This window comes from Anser anser, assembly GCF_964211835.1.
Source record: "Anser anser genome assembly, chromosome: 5".
Lineage (NCBI taxonomy): Eukaryota > Metazoa > Chordata > Aves > Anseriformes > Anatidae > Anser > Anser anser.
Window position 1 is genome coordinate 12,307,488 of NC_139725.1, and position 18,027 is coordinate 12,325,514.

An 18,027-nucleotide genomic window follows, 5' to 3' on the forward strand; every position below is an offset into this window, starting at 1 on the left:
GAAAACCTACCAGTTTTATAGAGTACAATGGCTTAGAAGAGAAATCAGACCTTCGTCTCCCACTGGGCCACCTACCAAAAACCTCCCACTTCTTTCAGCAAAAGCCCCTGCCATGCGTTAGCTTTCCCTACTGTTGGGTTGCACTGAGAAAAAGAAGGGAGGCACACAGTTCACATGTGCAGCTCTTGAGGTTGATTAGAAACAGCCGTGACTCTAAGGCAGCTTAATCATGAAAAGCTGAGCTAGCTAACTGGGAGGGAAAGAGAAGGAGCCAGCTGCAAAATGTGAAAACATGATCAGCAATAGGAGGAGGGGTTGAAGCATTAACACTTTATCAGAAGTCATATCCAAAGAATAGAAAAAGAAACATGACTGAAGACAACAGAAGGTGGTGGAAGAAAAGGAGGAAAGGAAATTTTGTTTTCTTGGCTTCCACCCATCACTGTAGGCTTCTAAAACTGAGCTTGTTCATCCTTAGGATGCAAAGGATGCGGATAAAAAAAAAAAAAGATTATCTCCTGGTTGGCAAAACCCATTGCGACCTTTTTTAAGAAGAACAGCTGGTCAAATGCATGTTCCGCGTCATGACTTTTTGTCCCAAGTTACTTGATCTTTAAAATCAGCTCTAGTGTTGCCCACGAGTTTGTTCATGAAGCTACATTATGACTTTAACTACTAGATGTATTCAAGCTCCTTCAGAATTTAAAATAAGACCATAAAATTACCCACTGACTCCAGCTGTGATATGCTTGCTATTTCACACTTTCACCCACGCTCATTGGAAATTCAGTTCAAACATGACAACTTGGTTTTAATCACAACTAATACGAGGCCTTTTTTCTCCCCTCTTTTTGTTTCCTGCATCCCGAAAGCACTGAAAATGATGTGTACGGTGGCAGAAGGCAAATCAAATGCCTCCTGGAGGTACTCCAAAGCACTACACATCTAAGCAAGAGGTGTCAAGCTCTGCAAAATATAACTGGATATGAAGAAGACTAAAACACACTTCAATCTGAACTATTCTTCTGGGCGTTTGGTCTCAAGCCCAACACTGCAGCTATTCACAGCATCCACTAATTCCCCTGTGCCATTTCTAAGCCATAGGACTAATGTTCTCCTTTTAGTCTCTTGAATGGAAGTGATGCAGTGCATTGTAACTGACTGGACCTTCACATAAAAAGACCACATAAGTAGGGTTTCGCTCTGTGTTCAAACTGCTAAAATTTGCAAAGCTAAACACAAAGTCAACCTGCTGCACGCAGCAATACAGTAGCACTAGTTCTCTAGAAACTAAGCTATTTTTAAACTGCAGTAGCAATGTGAACTGCATAAATTAGCATAATTTCAGCCTCAGAAGATAGTTCTCAGTTTACAGCATTACATGCTACGAATTAACACTCTGCAGATTCCTTGCTTCTACTAAGCATGAGATTCACGTAGCAATACTTAAAATCCCCTTTTTCTGTCCCCCAAAATCTCAACTGCCTGTCTTTTTTACACTACCCTTTCAGTCCCTTTCGGACAATCAAAGGCTTGGATTTCATTACAAATCTCACAAGGTCTTTATGCGTAACTGGTGGTTTTGTGGCTTCATAATTGCAGGACATCCTACTATTTTCTCTGCTGGTGATTTTCTGCTTGTGGGCAGATGGCATCGAAGTGGAGTGCAGATGGTAACCCACAGCCCACAGACTCCTCATTATAATTTGAAATATTGTGTGCAGGTCTTCAATTCTTATCTTTTCCTTAATGCATTTTCAGCATTAAAGCTTTTTTTCAGAAGACAGCCCAAAGTAATGACACCTATTCTGTTTATAGCTGAGAACCTTCTCGTAACAAAGAGGTAACGAAGTGCCTCGTATATTCACAATTTTTCTTGAAATCCATAAATCATTAGTGGAAAGGATTTTAAAACTAGTATCTCTTGGTTTGATTCAAGCATTACCTTAAGGGGAAAAAAGAATCAATGATAAGGAAAAAAGTAGATCACACTGGAGCTTGAAGGCTTAAGAGTCACACAGGTAGCTATTTAAGGTAATTCCATGGCTCCAGGTATCGCTTTACCTGAGCTGCTTGGAATTATAATGGATTTATCTCCACAGAACACCTGTGAGATAAGGAAGTTGCCATGACATACCACGGCAGGCAGCTCTAGGTGACTTGTCTGAAGCACTGACAGGGCTGTGAAGGAACTCCGCGTGGGTCTCCCAGGCCGACGCGCTCACCTGCCCCTAAGCTCTGCAATGCCTCTCAGCAGAAAGGCACGGCTCCAAGCAAAGGGGCCATACAGTACATTCTTACTGTTCTTTCGAGCCTTCACAGAGCATCCAGTCTGGTGGAAATGGCTTTCCTAACCTCTTGACCAGTTGGGAAAGTCCTAGAAACAGCAAGTTAAAAATATCTGTGCTGGAAAATAGTTAGGAATACTAAACTTTAGAGGTCAAACCTGGATCCCTGAATAGTTTGTATTAATCTAAGGAAAAACATTAAAAGAAATACACTTATCCCTTAGTTCCCTTAGTTATAAAAACATAACAAACAACATTTAAAGCCATCCAAATGACATAGTTGATAAAGATTTGGTAACTCATTAGCTAATTTCTTCCATTCCATAAGCCTAGATTTGGACCTGATAAACACAAATAAAATGATCTGCTGGAGCCTGACAACCTATTACTAAACTGCACTATTGTAACCCAGCTACAACAGCACCTTGTAAACTGTCTCACAAAATGCTTTCTGTCTATTTAAAGGACTGATAAATGTTGATTAAATAAGCTTACTGCCGTTAAGAGTAATCATTAGCAAGTCTTTTCTCAAATGTCTGAAATGATTTGTTCATTATACTTCAAAACATTCAGATGTTCAACTGGGTTGAATATAATTTTCCCTTAGTTCTCCTGGTTATTATATATATGCAGAGCGTGTAAATAAACCACAGCACAAATAATATGACTGTATAGTACAGGCCTATAATCTTCCCCAGCATGCAGGCATGGTAATGATCTTACACACGGACAACACGAGATGAAGTAATGAAATATTTCATCACTAAAGGTAATTTAACTTGTCTACATTCATGGAAGAAGATTATAGGAAGTCATCTTCTTAGAGGATTTACTTTCACAGCAAAAAAAAAGACAGTAACCAATGATCATTAAGGAAGACTTGACCTTTCTTTGTGCAGGCACGACTGTCGTGGCCTATACACTAAATGCAGCATTGACATCAACTGAATAAGTTTGTGCTATCTTTTAGCGCAAAGGTTTAAAAAGGGTAATAGAAATACTGGAACTTGAGATATAATACCGAAGGATTTCTACCTCAAAAGAAATGAACAGATACATTTCCTCTCTAGCCTCATGACCTTTATATTAAACTAATACGGGTCTTCGAAATAGAAAATCGGCATATACTGTTCCATTAGAAAATTGAATATACTGTTCCATTAGAAACCTCAGCTGAATTCACGGCTCAAGAGAATAAAAAATTTCCAGGGGAAGAGAAAGCTCCATTGTAACCTCTTTAACAGAGCCTTGACTTTGTAAAGCCCAGCTTCGCTGCACAGTGCCTCACATCTTGTTCAAATGCCTGCTCAGAGCTCTTTAGCATGTGAGAGGCCCATGGCGTATGGGAAGGTAAGAAAGTTTTGGCAGACAACGAAATACCGTGCCAGCATTTCTGACACAGTAAGAATGACACTATCACACATCTGCTCATCTGTGAGAAGCTGGATCTGCCTGTGACAAGGTCAATTTTGAGAAGGGTTGGTATTAAAAGATTACGCTCCCTCCATCCTCTCACTGAGTATGTGCTAATTATTTCAGGATAGCGTAAGAATTCTTTGATCCTCCAACCCTTCCTTCCTTCCGTCACAAGATGACTCTGGCTGCCTGCTCAGCCCCAGAGCAACGGCACGTCCTAATTCCGTAATTGTGGATTTAACCATTTTCAACCTTGAAATTTAACCCTAAGAAATTGAGTATGTGGTAATCCATGTAATCCAGGCCTCTACACCTGTCCCTCTTCCAACTAATCTCACCATCCCTCATCATGTCACATCTTAATTTAGAGTCCTATTTGCTAAGGTCAGTGTGAGTGGATGCTCGGAAGCTGCAACTAGTAGTATCTGTCGCACGGCAGGACCAATTACTTCCTTTGTGTGCTCTGTGACATACAGAAATATGAATAAAATGCCAAGCTCTTCCCAGCAAAGCATAGAAGATCTCTACAACTGTCATGGGAAACAATGGAGCAAGAGACAGGAAAATAAATAAATAAACACAGTCTAGCCCTGGATAATGCGATCTGCTGGTATTAAGTTTTCTCCTGGAGGAGTTAAGTATATACCAGCTGCTCTACATTAAACCGAGCTGGCATTTTAAATCATGCAAATTAGCCTAGCTACCATCCATTTCAGTCCAGCATTTAATAGCATCGCTATAAATGATGCAGAGGACTGGCCAAACCGAGCCCTGCCATTTCAGCTGCTGTCAGAAGAGAAAGGAGGAGGGAGGGGAACGGCACTTGGTGATTCTGCAGCTATTCACAAGCTGATATAAAAGAGACTCCTCCTCCCACCACAGGTATTGTTACAGGACTGAAATGTGCACAAAATGCCTAAGGCTTTCATTTGTTGAAAATGCATATATATCAAAGCTGCTAAGAACCACCGCAAAATTACCTAGAATTACATGATTTGCCAGCAGACCACTGAACTTTCAGATCTCTCTTTGCTTAATGCTGCATAATAAGCACAGAGTGGACCTGACAATCCATCAGCTTGCTACTGCTGATGCAGCAGCCCACGGGGAGCCAGGGGAGGAATCAGTCCCCAGTACAATGCCTCATGCTGACGGCCATTGCTCAGACTACGAAGACAACGGCCCAGTGCAAACCTGCTGAATCCCGGAGAGCTCTGGAGGTGACAAAGAGGGCTGGCTAGGTTGTATCTAACTCGTATTGCTGGGGCCCAGAGGTGACACTTTAGCACAAATGTGAAATTCTGTGCAGGAGAGTGAAGAATCTGCTGTTGAGCATTCTAGGAGTTTTTTGATTTCAGACTCTTTCCTATGCCTTTTTTTGGTTGTTTTTTACTTTTTTTTTTCCAAGTGCCCACAGCTGCAAGTAACCTGTTCAACAAAGAGAAGCTGGGAATGATTTCTCTGTTAAAAATTAGGTACAGATGCCTCGCTAACCAACCCAACAAAACAGACCACTGGTGGAGACCTGTGGGCATCTCGCATCCCACTGCACCACACTGTGTGCGCACACTAACCTCACCTCCAACAAGGCTGGTCCTCCAACTCTCACCACCAGCCTTCCAGCTGGAAAGCAGCCCTGAGAGGAACATCTTCCCTAGGACGACCAAAGCAACCCATGGCAGAGGCAGCCCCAAGCCCCCCACGGGACCCTCGCTCATCCCCCTGCACCTGAGGCTTGGGTAGCTGCTGGCAAGGACGGGACACAGCAGACAGACTTGGTTCCCCTTACCTGCCCTTCAGCACCTACTCCATCGCCCAAAGGCAGCCACACACAGGGCCAGCCTGGGGTCCCCTCATGGCCTGGGGCCGGCTGGGACCCCACAGGGGCTCACCCCTGCTGTGGGTACCTCCCACAGCTCGGCTAGGGGAAGGCAAGGCAAACATCTCACAGAAAGGCACCGCACCTCCAAATTTGACTTAATATTCACAGCACTCCCCATCGCCTGGTGCTACAGGGACAAGCAGCTGCGGGCAGAGGAGGAGATCCGTGTCGGTCTCACTCGTGGCAGAGGCTTCCATCATGGAGTTCTACTTGCATTTAATTGCATAGAATTTTACTTTTGACTCACAAGCAGATCCTCTTTCAAATGTTTTTGCCCCTTATGAGGGTTTTGGAGTCTAAGTATTAAATCCTGTAACACCAAGCCACTCCATGTTGTCCTCAGACTACCAGGTAAAAAGCCAAAAGGCTACCTATCGAAAGCTACGAAAAGGAAAATCGTGTTTGCCGCAGAGGGAAGTTTCTATCTAACTGCTTAGAAACGGCCTCCTAGGCAACCACTGCTCTTCCCTCTTGAAAAGCAGAAAGTGGTTTTGTGCAGTAAATTAGAGCAAGTTCCTCAGTATCCCCCTGGCCTCGTACAGCCCTCAAGTCGGAGGCCTTCCTCCTGCCCTTCCCAGCTGCAGGAGGACGGGCACCTTTCTGCCAGCCAGCCCTGGCAGCGCTCCGCTCTGCTCCCGCGTTACCCGGCATGACCAGATCCCCATGCGCTCCCTCCCCGGGCATCTCAGAGGAGTAAGACATAGCAATGCGGAAAATAATCTTTCCCAAAATAATCCATCCCAATAAAGCCACAGACGAGCCTGGAATACGTATGCCCATTCTGAAAAGCAGCCTGACCCGCGGTTACAGAGCAAAAAGAACAACCCATTTTTAAGCTCTTGCTTCAAACAGCCTACGCACACTTGATCTTGTAACACAGATGACATTTTTAAAATTAGTTTTGAAGACTTAAATGTCTGCAAGGCTCTTTGAAAGGAAGGATAATTTGTAACTGAATCAAATTTGTCTTAGCAGACTAATCCATTAATTACTGTCTCCACCAGCAATAATCAAAGTTGTGCACTGACCTTTGCAGATGCAAAGGTGTCCTCGACATCTGTTCCGGGACTTTTAACCTTGGACACACACGTACAGATACTGTTCTTAGATGAAATCTACGAAAATAAAACTTTGAATCGTGCTATGTTGTCTAAGGAGGGTTTCTGACTCTGAAAAACATGACATGAATCTTTACATCTCCTTGAACTTAGGATATTACGCCTGATAGCTGCATCTGCTGGAGGAAGCAAATGTGCTAGGCCACTTGTACAAGTTGATTAGAAATGACTTCCTTGTAATTAGTGTCATAATCTGAGAAACGGCCAAAATAGACATGACACGGAAAGGTATCTGTTGCACTCTTAAAAACTTGTCATAGAAAAGCAGCATCTAGCTTACCAGTACTACCGTTACCTGTAGTTTCCAACAGTGGGCAGCTCAAGTGGACACAGCAAAAGAGAAAGGGAGCAGCTTCTAAATGCCTGTTTTCAGATACCCAAGCGTAAAAACATCTCAGTATCCACATGTGCCACCAGACGTCACCACACAGGCCTAATCAGCAACATGAAACCCCTCCGGGGTATTCATTTTGTTCTACCAAACACACTTTGTGTGGAAGTCCAGCTGGGTACGACCGGGTTCCTCCACGCAAGCTTCATGGTACGTGCCCCGGGGATGCCCGGGACCACCAGAGCCAAGAACCTGTTCGTACCCCAAGTGGGGCACAGACACGGTGGCAAACCTGATGCCATTACAGTCCAAAACAGGATGCTATTGCAGTCCAAAACTGAACAAGCACAGGGGCAAAAGTCCTAGTAAAAGCCTATCTCGAAACCCAGAAGTTAGATATTTTTCCTTTCGTTTATTGTTTTCCCACACATTGCTTCCAATTCTAAAATAACCCAAAAGTAAAATGAAAAATAATCCAAGGATAACACACCTAAAAATACTTTCAAGAGGAAAAAAAAAAAGGTGGAATCACAGCAAAAGTCCGGATCTCAGCCTGATTTAAAATAAGAAGCAACCTGTTTTTTCAATTATTTACTTTAATAAACGGTTTATTTATTATAGGTTTTAGCAATTATTTCCATGCCTGTGATTTGCAAAACTGAATAAACTGAGAATGTTTCCACAAACTATTTCAGAAAGAACAATTTACAGATAAAATTAGAGACATACAAGTAAGTGCCAAGTGTTTGACTGAATTCCAGTTCTTGGTGAATGGAAAACCAGCAGCCTCCTGTTACAAAATGTACCAACAGTTCATGTCTAATAATACACATAAAATCTGACCATTTATATACTTCAAATATAACTGTTTCTAAAAATAATACTCAACCAGGGTATTTTTAGTCAGGTAGATTTCTCAGGGGAACGAATCTGAATTTGGTTGAGATTCTACAGTTTGGTCTAACGAAGAGCAAATGAAATCAATGGGGTAAATTTCAAGAGCATCTCTTGATTTATACCAGAATCAAAATATAAAATTTAGCCCCATAGCTTAAATAAACAGAAAGCAAATGAGAAAAAAAAAATGGAAGGAGATAAAAATTCTTCCACTGAAGGCCCGACTGTCAATTTATTCAAAACCGTATCTTCTAAAACAATACTTAAATTTCTTTTGTATTGCAAGTTTAGGAAGTTCAACCGAAGTAATTATTAATTTAAATACCTCCTTAATTTCTTCTGCTTTGGTAGGAAAAAGTGACGCGTAGGCTAAAAGCATTGAACTACTCTACAAATTAAACTGAGATGTAAATCCAGGGGTGAGATAATATGGAAACTGAAGTTCCGGAGTAGACAAAGTTTCTCAAAGGACTCTTCAAAGGAAATCGCAGAGAGCCAAAACCAACCCCCAGATTTCCCAAACCAAAAATGAAATCCACCCTTCCCATCTCAATAAAATAAAGGCTTTCTTTTCAAATAGCCTCTAGATTAAAAACAAACAAAACAACAAACAAAACCACATATAATTTGGATATTCCAAATATCGACTGGAATTTGTAAAGAGCATAGGTGGTGTTCATCTCATCATTGTTTCTTTCTATTTGGTAGTTTTCGGTACTTATCCTTTAGAAAGATTCATTTTATTTACCAGACCTTACTTCTGATGGGAGCATTTTGTAGAAGACTGGAGAACAAGACTTTACGATGAGCTCCGTGAAGTATGTCAGTGAGGTTTTCAGTTACTAAGACCACTTGTACAGCTAAAAGTACTGTCTATACTAGGTCTACCATACACAGAAATGCTTCTGTCTTTTAGTTTCCCCATTTTACACTTGCTTATTAAATTTATCCATATTTGAACATTAACAAATTAGATATACAAGCTAGCAGTTGGACAGCTAGAAAAACTCAATGCATTTCTGTTGGCGCAAACTTCAGTTCAAACAAACCTCCAGCAGAGATTTAGTGTCTAAAAAAATTAAAACACAAACCATACATCAAAGAAGAGACAAACAATGGAGGAAAGGTAAAAGCCAAACTCTGTAAGCTGCCAGAGAAATTCGCCAGTGCAGCTGAGGATACAAAGAAAGGCAGGGAGAAGGAGAGCAAGAGGAAAAAGGAACTTGTTACTGGTTAGAGGACAGCGGGACCAAAGTATCTACTTGGGTACTGCCATGCATAAAGCATCGGAGCAATACACGCAATACTTCTACAGAACAATACTTCTTAAATCAGGGACAAAGTTGAAAATGCTCACTGAAGTAATATGGAATAAGCTAGAAGTTTCAAGGACAGAGGGAGAACTCTTGGACACCGTATGCATAAGCGTTTTGAATTGAATAACAAGTAGCAGCAAAGGAGAAAGATAATCTAATAGTCAGGGGACGAGCTAGTAATTTTCTATAGCACAGCAGATACTATGACCTTGGGTAAGTCTCTTTGTACCTTAGCCGTTCATTTACAAAGTAAGAACCATATCCCTACCCCTATAGAGTGCTTTTAAGTTAAGTATATTAAAGTTGGGAAGCCCCCTTAGATACTACCTATTTGCAGTAATCAGAGAAACAGCATAAAACTCAAAAGCAGGAAAAAAGGTCATATTAAATGGATGTTTCAAAACCACTCACCTTGGACAATGAAAACTTGATTGAATTCAACAACAGCACAAGGTCACCAACACATAGCTTTGGAAATGCCGTTTTGGGCAAGTCCACAGCAAGGTACCGAGCTTGGGAAGGAACATAAAATGATGAACAAATGCTCTTTTTTCTGAAGAACTGTCTTAAACCAATAACAGAGCAAAAAAATTTTTCACTCGTTATCCAGTCACAATTAAAAGATGAACGGCACTCAGAACCCAGGCGACCCTTTGCAGACTCAAAATGAAAAAACAATGATGAAATAACCTCTTGAGTTTGTAGAGCAACCTTAAATCTTTTGTTCAAATGCAGGGCATTTGAAGAAGGTAATTCTTCAAATTAAATGACAAATTACTGAAAACTCCATATTAATAATCACAATAGAACACTTTATAACTTGTTACCTCGTTTGTTCTCTGATAACATTTCATTTGGAACAAACACCTTACAATTTAATATATAACATAATGTACCTATAAAATAATAATCAAAACCATTATAATCATAAATAGAAGGATTTGGCTACTTAAGAGACTCAGACTGCTGATACAGCAATCTTCTGGAAGAATATAATTAAGGACATAACTACCATTACATAAGCAAGCTCATTAAAATTAATACTAACTTAAAATTAATTTTGCGGTTATAGATTTTGCTAGCCTAAATCTATGCCTTTTCTTATATTTTTCCAACTCTTCAGTAACTTCTTTGCAGACATCCTAAACATGACTTCATTTGGCTTCCTCCAACAAAGCAAAAAGCCATCTTTTATGGTTATCAGTATTACTAACTACATTTGTCAACATTTCTTTTATAATTAGCACAGCAGTGTTGGTGAGACCCAATTCCACCACTGAGGCAGCTTGCATAATAGCACTGAGATCAGTTTATGTACGTCTGATTTTCCACTAGAACCAGATTAAGACTCACAAGATTTCTACCCTTCTGAAGACAGCTCTATACTAAAACTACAAAGCCCAACATCATGAATAAGAAATGGCTAATGCATGTGAGAAATGAGGGCATAATTTTTCTGTAAATTTTTTTTTAAATCTTTCTCCCCATGAAGCTTCAGATTAGCAAGAAGTTGATATGGAGGTATAAGACTGCTTTTGATAAAAATAATTAACATTTAGAAAAGTAATTACTAATATCTGAACTATACAAATTCCTCTGGATTGCCAATGGCATGGGAATGGGGACAGCGAGGCGGAGAGGGCTAACTGATAGCTTATAGATTGCAAGTCACACGTGGCTCGTGAACCAGCTGATGTCAGCCTAGATTTGAAGTGTGGAAAACACTGGAACAACCCATTAAATAATCCATTTGTGAGTAGCTAGACTACTCCAAGGCAGCACACAACTCACTGAAATACTCTCTGAAATTTTTCGGTAGTGTACTATCAACCTGGGAGTGCCTACCAGGTAGAGTTTTACAAGGATCCACAAGGGAGCATCTTTACCATTCCATATTGTCATTGACTTGGAGAACAGAAGAGGTAATCAGAAAAACCCAGGGACATTTCTAATCTGGATGGGTGTTCCAAACAGTTTGGGAGATATACCTAGAACTCAAAACGTTTTTAACAAATTGGGAAAGCAGTGTGAATGGAATAATATCACTAAGAGAAAAATGTAGTGTAAAAATAGAAAATGGGAGCTATCTGAGCGAGGTAGTTTTATTGCAGGCAATGATATCATGCCACAGTGAATCATAAAAAAAAATATGAGTCAACAGGGTGGATCTGTTGCCAAAAATTAAAAATAAACTACATCTTTTTAAAAATTACTGTCAACTGAAAACTCAAGTGTAGGATAGAAAAAATGATACCTGCTGCACTCAGCTATAATGAAGCAGAATGAAGTGTTCAGTTTGAACAGAATTTTTTTACAAAAGATTTAGGCAACTTCTACTGAACTCTACTGAACTGGATTCAGCAGAGAGCATGAATAGTTGTAAGAGTTCTAGAAATCCTGAGAGAAACAGCTAAAAGAATTACAGAGAAAGAGAAAAGCGAGGGAGAACATGCCAACCCCTAGCGAGCACCTATCTTCCACATCTACCAAGGAAGGGACAAGCGAGCTGCCCAACTCGCAGCCAGAGAAGTGCACGTTTGGTATCTGCAACCCCACTGCCACCCCTCCCCAACAAACGTTAAGGACAACCGCGTACCCAAGCGGGTTGCTTCAGGTGATGGCTGAAGACATGCTTTAATAGCAGGTCAGACTGATGCCTGTCCACAGTGACTCGAGGTGCTAGAGTGGAAACGGAGGACCAACGACTTTGTAACGTGCCGGTGGTTATAGGACTACTGCAGTTACTGAAGACCCTAACAGTAACTGCTTTTTAGGTTCTGCAGAGAACAAAAATAAAGCAGCTAAAGTATACAACACAACAGCAATAAACACGGTAATTAAATCCATTATCTCCTTCAATGGCTTTCACAATAACGTCGCAACAGGCTGTGTTCTTGCAACAGCCTCTTCCTTCTTGCACCCTGCACAAACAATTTTACCGTGGCCAAAGACTTCTAATTGGCAATGACTTTGGCCTTACAAAATTAATGCAAATTTAGTAGCCAAATACATATGACTTTTTCAGAATAACTAACAAATACCACGTCGTATATGAGAGATTGCTATCTTACTATCTATTTGACAGAAGTTTCTCTGGTAACAAAGTTAAATATTTCCAAAACAATGCTCTCTAAACATGGGTATAATTTATTGGCGCTGTTTTCAAATTAGACGAAATAAGCACGAGTGCAACAGTAGAATACTGTTGTGCACAACACAGGGAGTTTAATATGGAAAAATGAATGGAGCATGTATATCAGTAACAATAAAATACAAATGATACTGCCATGATTCATTGACCTAAGATTTCAGACTAGCATTTACAATGGGCTTGATGCTAAAACCCTCAGACCTTTCTTTGGAAAGTGCCTCTGAAACGCACTGAAGAATGCTTTTTATAAATTGCACAGCATTTTAAATAACCCATTGCCCTTATATGGCCTTAAGGCACAAAATTTCCAGTTACTATAAAATTCAGCTTACACATGTAAAACCGTAACAAGAAGGTTCAAAAAAAAAAAAAAAAGACATATAACCACACAGCAAAACAGAAAGCAGTTCTCACTGATATCCTACTTTCCCAAGTAGGATAGCTTGATTTTTGGCATTTTTTTTTAAATGAATATTTTAATGAACACTACATGCAGCGCCCATGGCTTTTGAAGAACTGAGATCCAAATGAGTACAGTCTGGCACTGAAAAGCTGACGGACCTAGCGCTGGTGTTCAAGTGGCTTGAATCATCCAACAACAGTGTTAGAACAGGATCTAGTACCTTCATGTTGTGACTTCTAGTCTATGCACTAGACACAGCCTCTTTTCTAGAATACATCAGTACAGTAAGTGCAAGGAAAAAGGCAAACATGAATTCAGTGTGGAAGTACATATACAACCATGTCGGGGGAGAAAGATTCAGACATATGCATGAAGATATCGCTCTGTACCATCCGTCTGATCATCTGTAAGCAGAAGACCTAAGCATTAGGTCAAATGAGTTGCTCTCTGTCCTTATTTTGTCCGTGCTACTGAATTTTTAATTATCTAGTGCACAGAGGACCGACTTCAACAGGATTAAGAGAAACTCCCTTAAATACTCACAGAACATCCTGTGGCTTGGCGATTATTAAACTCTCCAGAGACATAACAGAAGTCTGAAATCCTTCATGTTGACATAGAAGCTGAACTCAGATATCCTACTCTCTTGAACAAATACTCTAACCACTCAGCAGTTGTATCAAAGCAATGCTTCTCTTCCAGTTGCGTTGAAAGTTGTCTGATGCCACCTTGGCTTTTGATAGCAGCAGCCTATGCCTCTAACTCTAAGAGAAGGTTTGGGGATGCAAATTCCAAGTTCAGCCCCCACAAGGAATACAGCACGAGACACGCTGATTTCAGTCATTTTTACTTCTTGTCCTAGGTTTTTGATCCAAGTGTCAGAACCTCTTTGCAACTCGTCCTCCACCCACACAGGAAGATATTCTGTCATTCCTGGTGGGCTGCAAACCCCCGTGGGGACCCAGATCACCAGAAGAGAGGTGCCAAAACACTCAGCACCAGTCCATTTTCTGGATCTAAACTATAAATGCCATGGGAAGAATATGAATTCTCTCCCTGGCAGGGGAAAGAGAATGCCAGGTGCCTGCACAGTAAAATGGCGAGGGCCATATATAGTGCTTTAAATAGCCAAAGAAGCAGATGATCACCCTGTAGCACATACATATTCGAGATATTTAGTCCTAGTGTGGTGTTTAAGACTAAATCTCGCGTGGTTTATTGTCAGAAAACACTTCTACATCTGAATATAGCTGAAGGTTTCCTGGGCTAAAAACGCTTCTGCTACCAATACGCCACCTGGCAGCTGTCTCTCTATCCCATGCCTCCTCCCACTCCTTCACAGGGGAAGGGAGGAAAAGAAAAGAACAGCACCCTTCATATAACTGATCTGGAAAGATCTCCCTTTAGATATAAACCGATGTCCCAGATCACTGCCTTGAATGGCAAAACCCTGCACGCTGATGTGGGTAGAGGAACCAAGGTTGAATCAATCAGAATAACATAAGAGGACTGTGTTTACCCACGATAATGGATAGTAAAACAAACCTCACTCGTTCACACCTTAAAAGGTGCTGGTCACCCGCTAAGACGTATACCCAAGTGAGGTTACTGAGCATGACAAAGCCTAGGATTTCTCCCACTGCTGAAATTATTAAAGCTCAAAATTATCTGACATTTCTTTTGCATCAATCTCTTCCCGTTTAAATAAAATAAACGAGCTTGAAGACCCTTTCATCACCAGAATGTACAAATGGGGTTTTGTACTACATCTGTATAATAAGGGTTAAAAACAACTTGCTATTCTATTCTCCTTTCTGCTGCCAACAGCTACCACTCTGGCAGGATCTCTCTGGTTATAATGTAAGATCAGAAAATATTTTTCAATAACAATCACTTTTGCAGGAATGTAAATTTCTATGCAGAAACCAAGGTGCATCAGAGAGCACAGCATATAATGAGATTTTGCTGACATTTCATAATTACAAGGACAGACACTAGCACAAGGGAAAAATAGCATTTGTTTCCCTCTTAAGAGCATGATGTGATGCACAGGTCAGTCTGTCTGCTGCCACCACCCTGACACCAATACTTGTCTGTCTCCTTTTTCTGCTCTTGGTCCCCGAGGAGCTGCTACAGGCATGCTAGCCCAGCCTCACCGGCCTGATATGTCATTCTGGCTACCAGCAAACAAAGTGCAGCATATCCTAAAATTCAGGGCATGAGGCCAAACACGCCCAGTCAGTAGTCATGCTTTCCTGAAGAGAACAGGGTTACGGGGCCACAGATTTCAAAGTCTAGATGGCAGGGATGACTCATTATTCCCTGAGGAAGGAAAAGAAAGCAGAGAAAAGGAGAGATGTATCCATCATCATTTCCCATTCCGGTACAGTGGTAGCACCACCTTCTCCTGGCCTGAGATGCCCGTAGGAGAAGCCTGTAACGTATACGTCTATTTCCAAAATTCACCATGCTAGTACCCAGCAACCTCTGTAAGATGCTAATCGATTCTGCTTGCTGCAGCAGACCGTCCATCCATCCGCTTTGCTCATGCCATAGTATGCTAGCACACGAATGGCTCATGCTGCTGCTGAGCACACTGGGGTATCGGCAGCACAAGGCAGCCTGAGCCATGCTGAAAACGTTACTATGCTGACAAAAAAGGAACCGAGGTGAAGAATGTACGTTTCTCCTCCCCATGCAGAAGCAGCATCTGTAAAAACAATAGATTTCACTACAACGTGGATGTTTTCTAAAAAATGCAAATTGGTAAGAGGCTGCACCTGTGATGTCACGCACACATAGCATTAAAACAGACAATTCCACTTGAATATCCCTCTCCTATGTAAGCTATTTAATTTAGCTGCACTGTGAATGACACTTGTATTGTAACCGAGCATAAAGCACTGCCTCCCTTTTGCTCCCCACAAAACTGCAAACACCAAACGTTCACACAGCTAGCGCTGTGTGACCACAACCAAATACAATATATGGTCATGACAACCAGCAGTCTTTCCACATTGCAGCCACGGAACCCAGCCATCGCAATCAGCACCTACAGAACAGACACAAAGAGCGCACCCCAGGAACAGCATCCCTGCCATCTCCCTGCCACAAACCCCCGAGTGCAGGCAAAGCCAGTACACGAGGCAACGCAGGGCAAGAGCACGCACAGCACCATCCCTCACAACCCCAGTGTCAGCCCCACCAGGCTAGCGAAATTACAAAATCATCCCTTGGTAAGAGATGCCACACTATGTGGAATAGAAAACACCCCACCACTGCAGACATGTTATTACACACGCACCCCCCCACTGCTGCTCACACCACCGTCCACCTCATAAAACCTGCTGCATGCATTCAACGTGTGAATCCGTTCTCACATACACCTCCCCAGCCTTCGGCGCTTTCTAACCTGTGTGTCAAATCCATTTTCTACCGAGCTACTCTTCCTTGGTGGGAGTCCATCTCCCGCATTTTCTTGTCCGTTAGGAGACTTGAGAGGAATCTGGCTGGAATACGATGGCTTCGTCACCTCCACCTTGTTCCCAAACTTCAGGTAACAGGGTTGTGGGATGGTCCTGGCCGTCGGGACGTGCAGGATCGGAGCAGCGCTGTGGACGGGTTTAGGTAGTCCCGATTTCATTTTGGAGGCTACCAGGATGGCTGGCATTTTCTCTTTCTGCTTTCCTAACACGTTTCTGTCAGCAGCAGCAACGGTGGATACAGCAGGCAGGGAGAGAGAAAAGGGCACAGTTGGGAAGCTGCTATACTAGAGCAGCCTGGTTGACTGCAGGGATCTCCAAAACCAGCTCAGAATTTAAAAAAAAAAAAAAAAAAAAAAAAAGCTTTCAGCCTAAAATATCTCGCAGCTTCGTGCCAGCCTTCCACCTGTTTCCTCTGAATTTATTCTCAGTTCTTCGCCACTGTCCTCCTTCCTATTTCTGCTGCTGTTTAGCTCGCTGCTTCGTTCCTCCGGCCGGGTTTTCCCCCTGGCAGCAGCGGCAGCCTTTGGCTCCGTCTCCCCGTCACTGCATCCCCGAGCCCCCCAGGAACCCGCTGCAGCGTGTGCTGCCCCGCCGGCAGCGGCGCAGGGCGGGCGGGCAGGATTTCCAGCTTAAGATGTCTTTCTCCGCTCTTAGCCAAGAAGCAGATGCAGCTCAGCGCGTTAATGACTGATGCCCTTGGATGCGAGCCTTACCGAGCCAAGCCTCTTAAAGCCTTAATATCTGCCCGCAGGACGGCGACGCCGGAGCCGAAGGAGAAACCGTCCGGCGGCGGCAACGTCGACTACCGAAACACGCCCGCGGTGGCAAAATTCCCCGGATCCCCGTGTGCCGCTCGGGAAAACCCGGAGCGCACACGCTCAGCTGCCGGGGAGGGGGGGGAGCGGCCGCCGCCTCATGTTAGGCGCCCGCCCTGGCGCTGCCCGCACCCGCCGCGCTCTGCCTCGGGCTGTGGCCGGCCCCGGCTGAGGCACGGCCGGGCTCCGGCAGCCCCGGGGAGCCGGGGCGGCGCTGCCGGCGGGAGCGGGAGCCAAATCCCCGCCGGAGGAGGGGCCTGGGCCGCGCCGGCGGCTTCGGAGCCCTTCGGGCCACAGCGCCCTCAGACAAAAAGCCCCGGGGCTGACTGAGCGCCCCGAGGGCTCCGGGAGCCTCCCGCTGAGGGGATGGCAGCTCTGTGAGGCCCCCGGCCTGCCCTCAGCCCCTCGTTCCCCTCAGCCTCTGTGAGGGGGCCGGTGGGCAGGGGAGGGTCCCCACAGCAGCACCCACAGCCCTCCTGAAGGGTCTCGGGGCAGCCCGTGGCCTGACGGCTGCCCACAGCCCCAAGGCTCGGGCCCCACAGAGCGCTCCCACCCATGTGGCACCCCGCATGCCTTCAAGGTGCAAGGGCAGGTTGTTCCATCTCGGGCTGGTTCAGACCAAAACCTGTGGCGTTTCCAGGGTGCAGAGGGCTCTAGGATTAGGCAGCAAGACTAGGAGAGCGTTTTAGGATTGAGAAAGCTCGACTGGATATCAGATGAGTCCCCGCATCCCTGCATCCTTCTGGGGACGTCCTCTGAAATGACTTAGCCAAGGTTGCAGAGGGAGTAAGTGGCAGAACTGGAAATGAGAGTCAGAACGTGTGTTAGTTACGCTCTTGTTAAATTACTATCCTGCCTCAGCATTTCAGTGTTAAAAAGTCCTGTCTCCATTAACACAAAAAACAGTTTCAGAAGACATTAGGCG

The 18,027-nt window shown here is 43.4% G+C and overlaps 1 protein-coding gene across 15 annotated transcripts in view; it reads right to left on the reverse strand.

The window, feature by feature from the left end:
- Positions 1-18,027, reverse strand: part of NAV2 (neuron navigator 2) — a 425,654-nt gene that overhangs the window by 217,649 nt on the left and 189,978 nt on the right. For 2 of the 15 annotated variants that reach the window (XM_083840317.1, XM_083840306.1), the window contains exon 1: positions 16,215-17,901. The exons of 9 other annotated variants lie outside the window; for them this stretch is intronic. In XM_083840317.1, the coding sequence (XP_083696443.1) occupies positions 16,215-16,472 (258 nt within the window). In that variant the 5' untranslated portion in view covers positions 16,473-17,901. Of the gene's footprint in view, positions 1-10; positions 9,610-9,659; positions 15,513-16,214; positions 17,902-18,027 lie in introns of those variants that run through there. 4 more of the 15 variants (XM_083840325.1, XM_083840313.1, XM_083840329.1 and 1 more) reach the window with 4 other exon arrangements.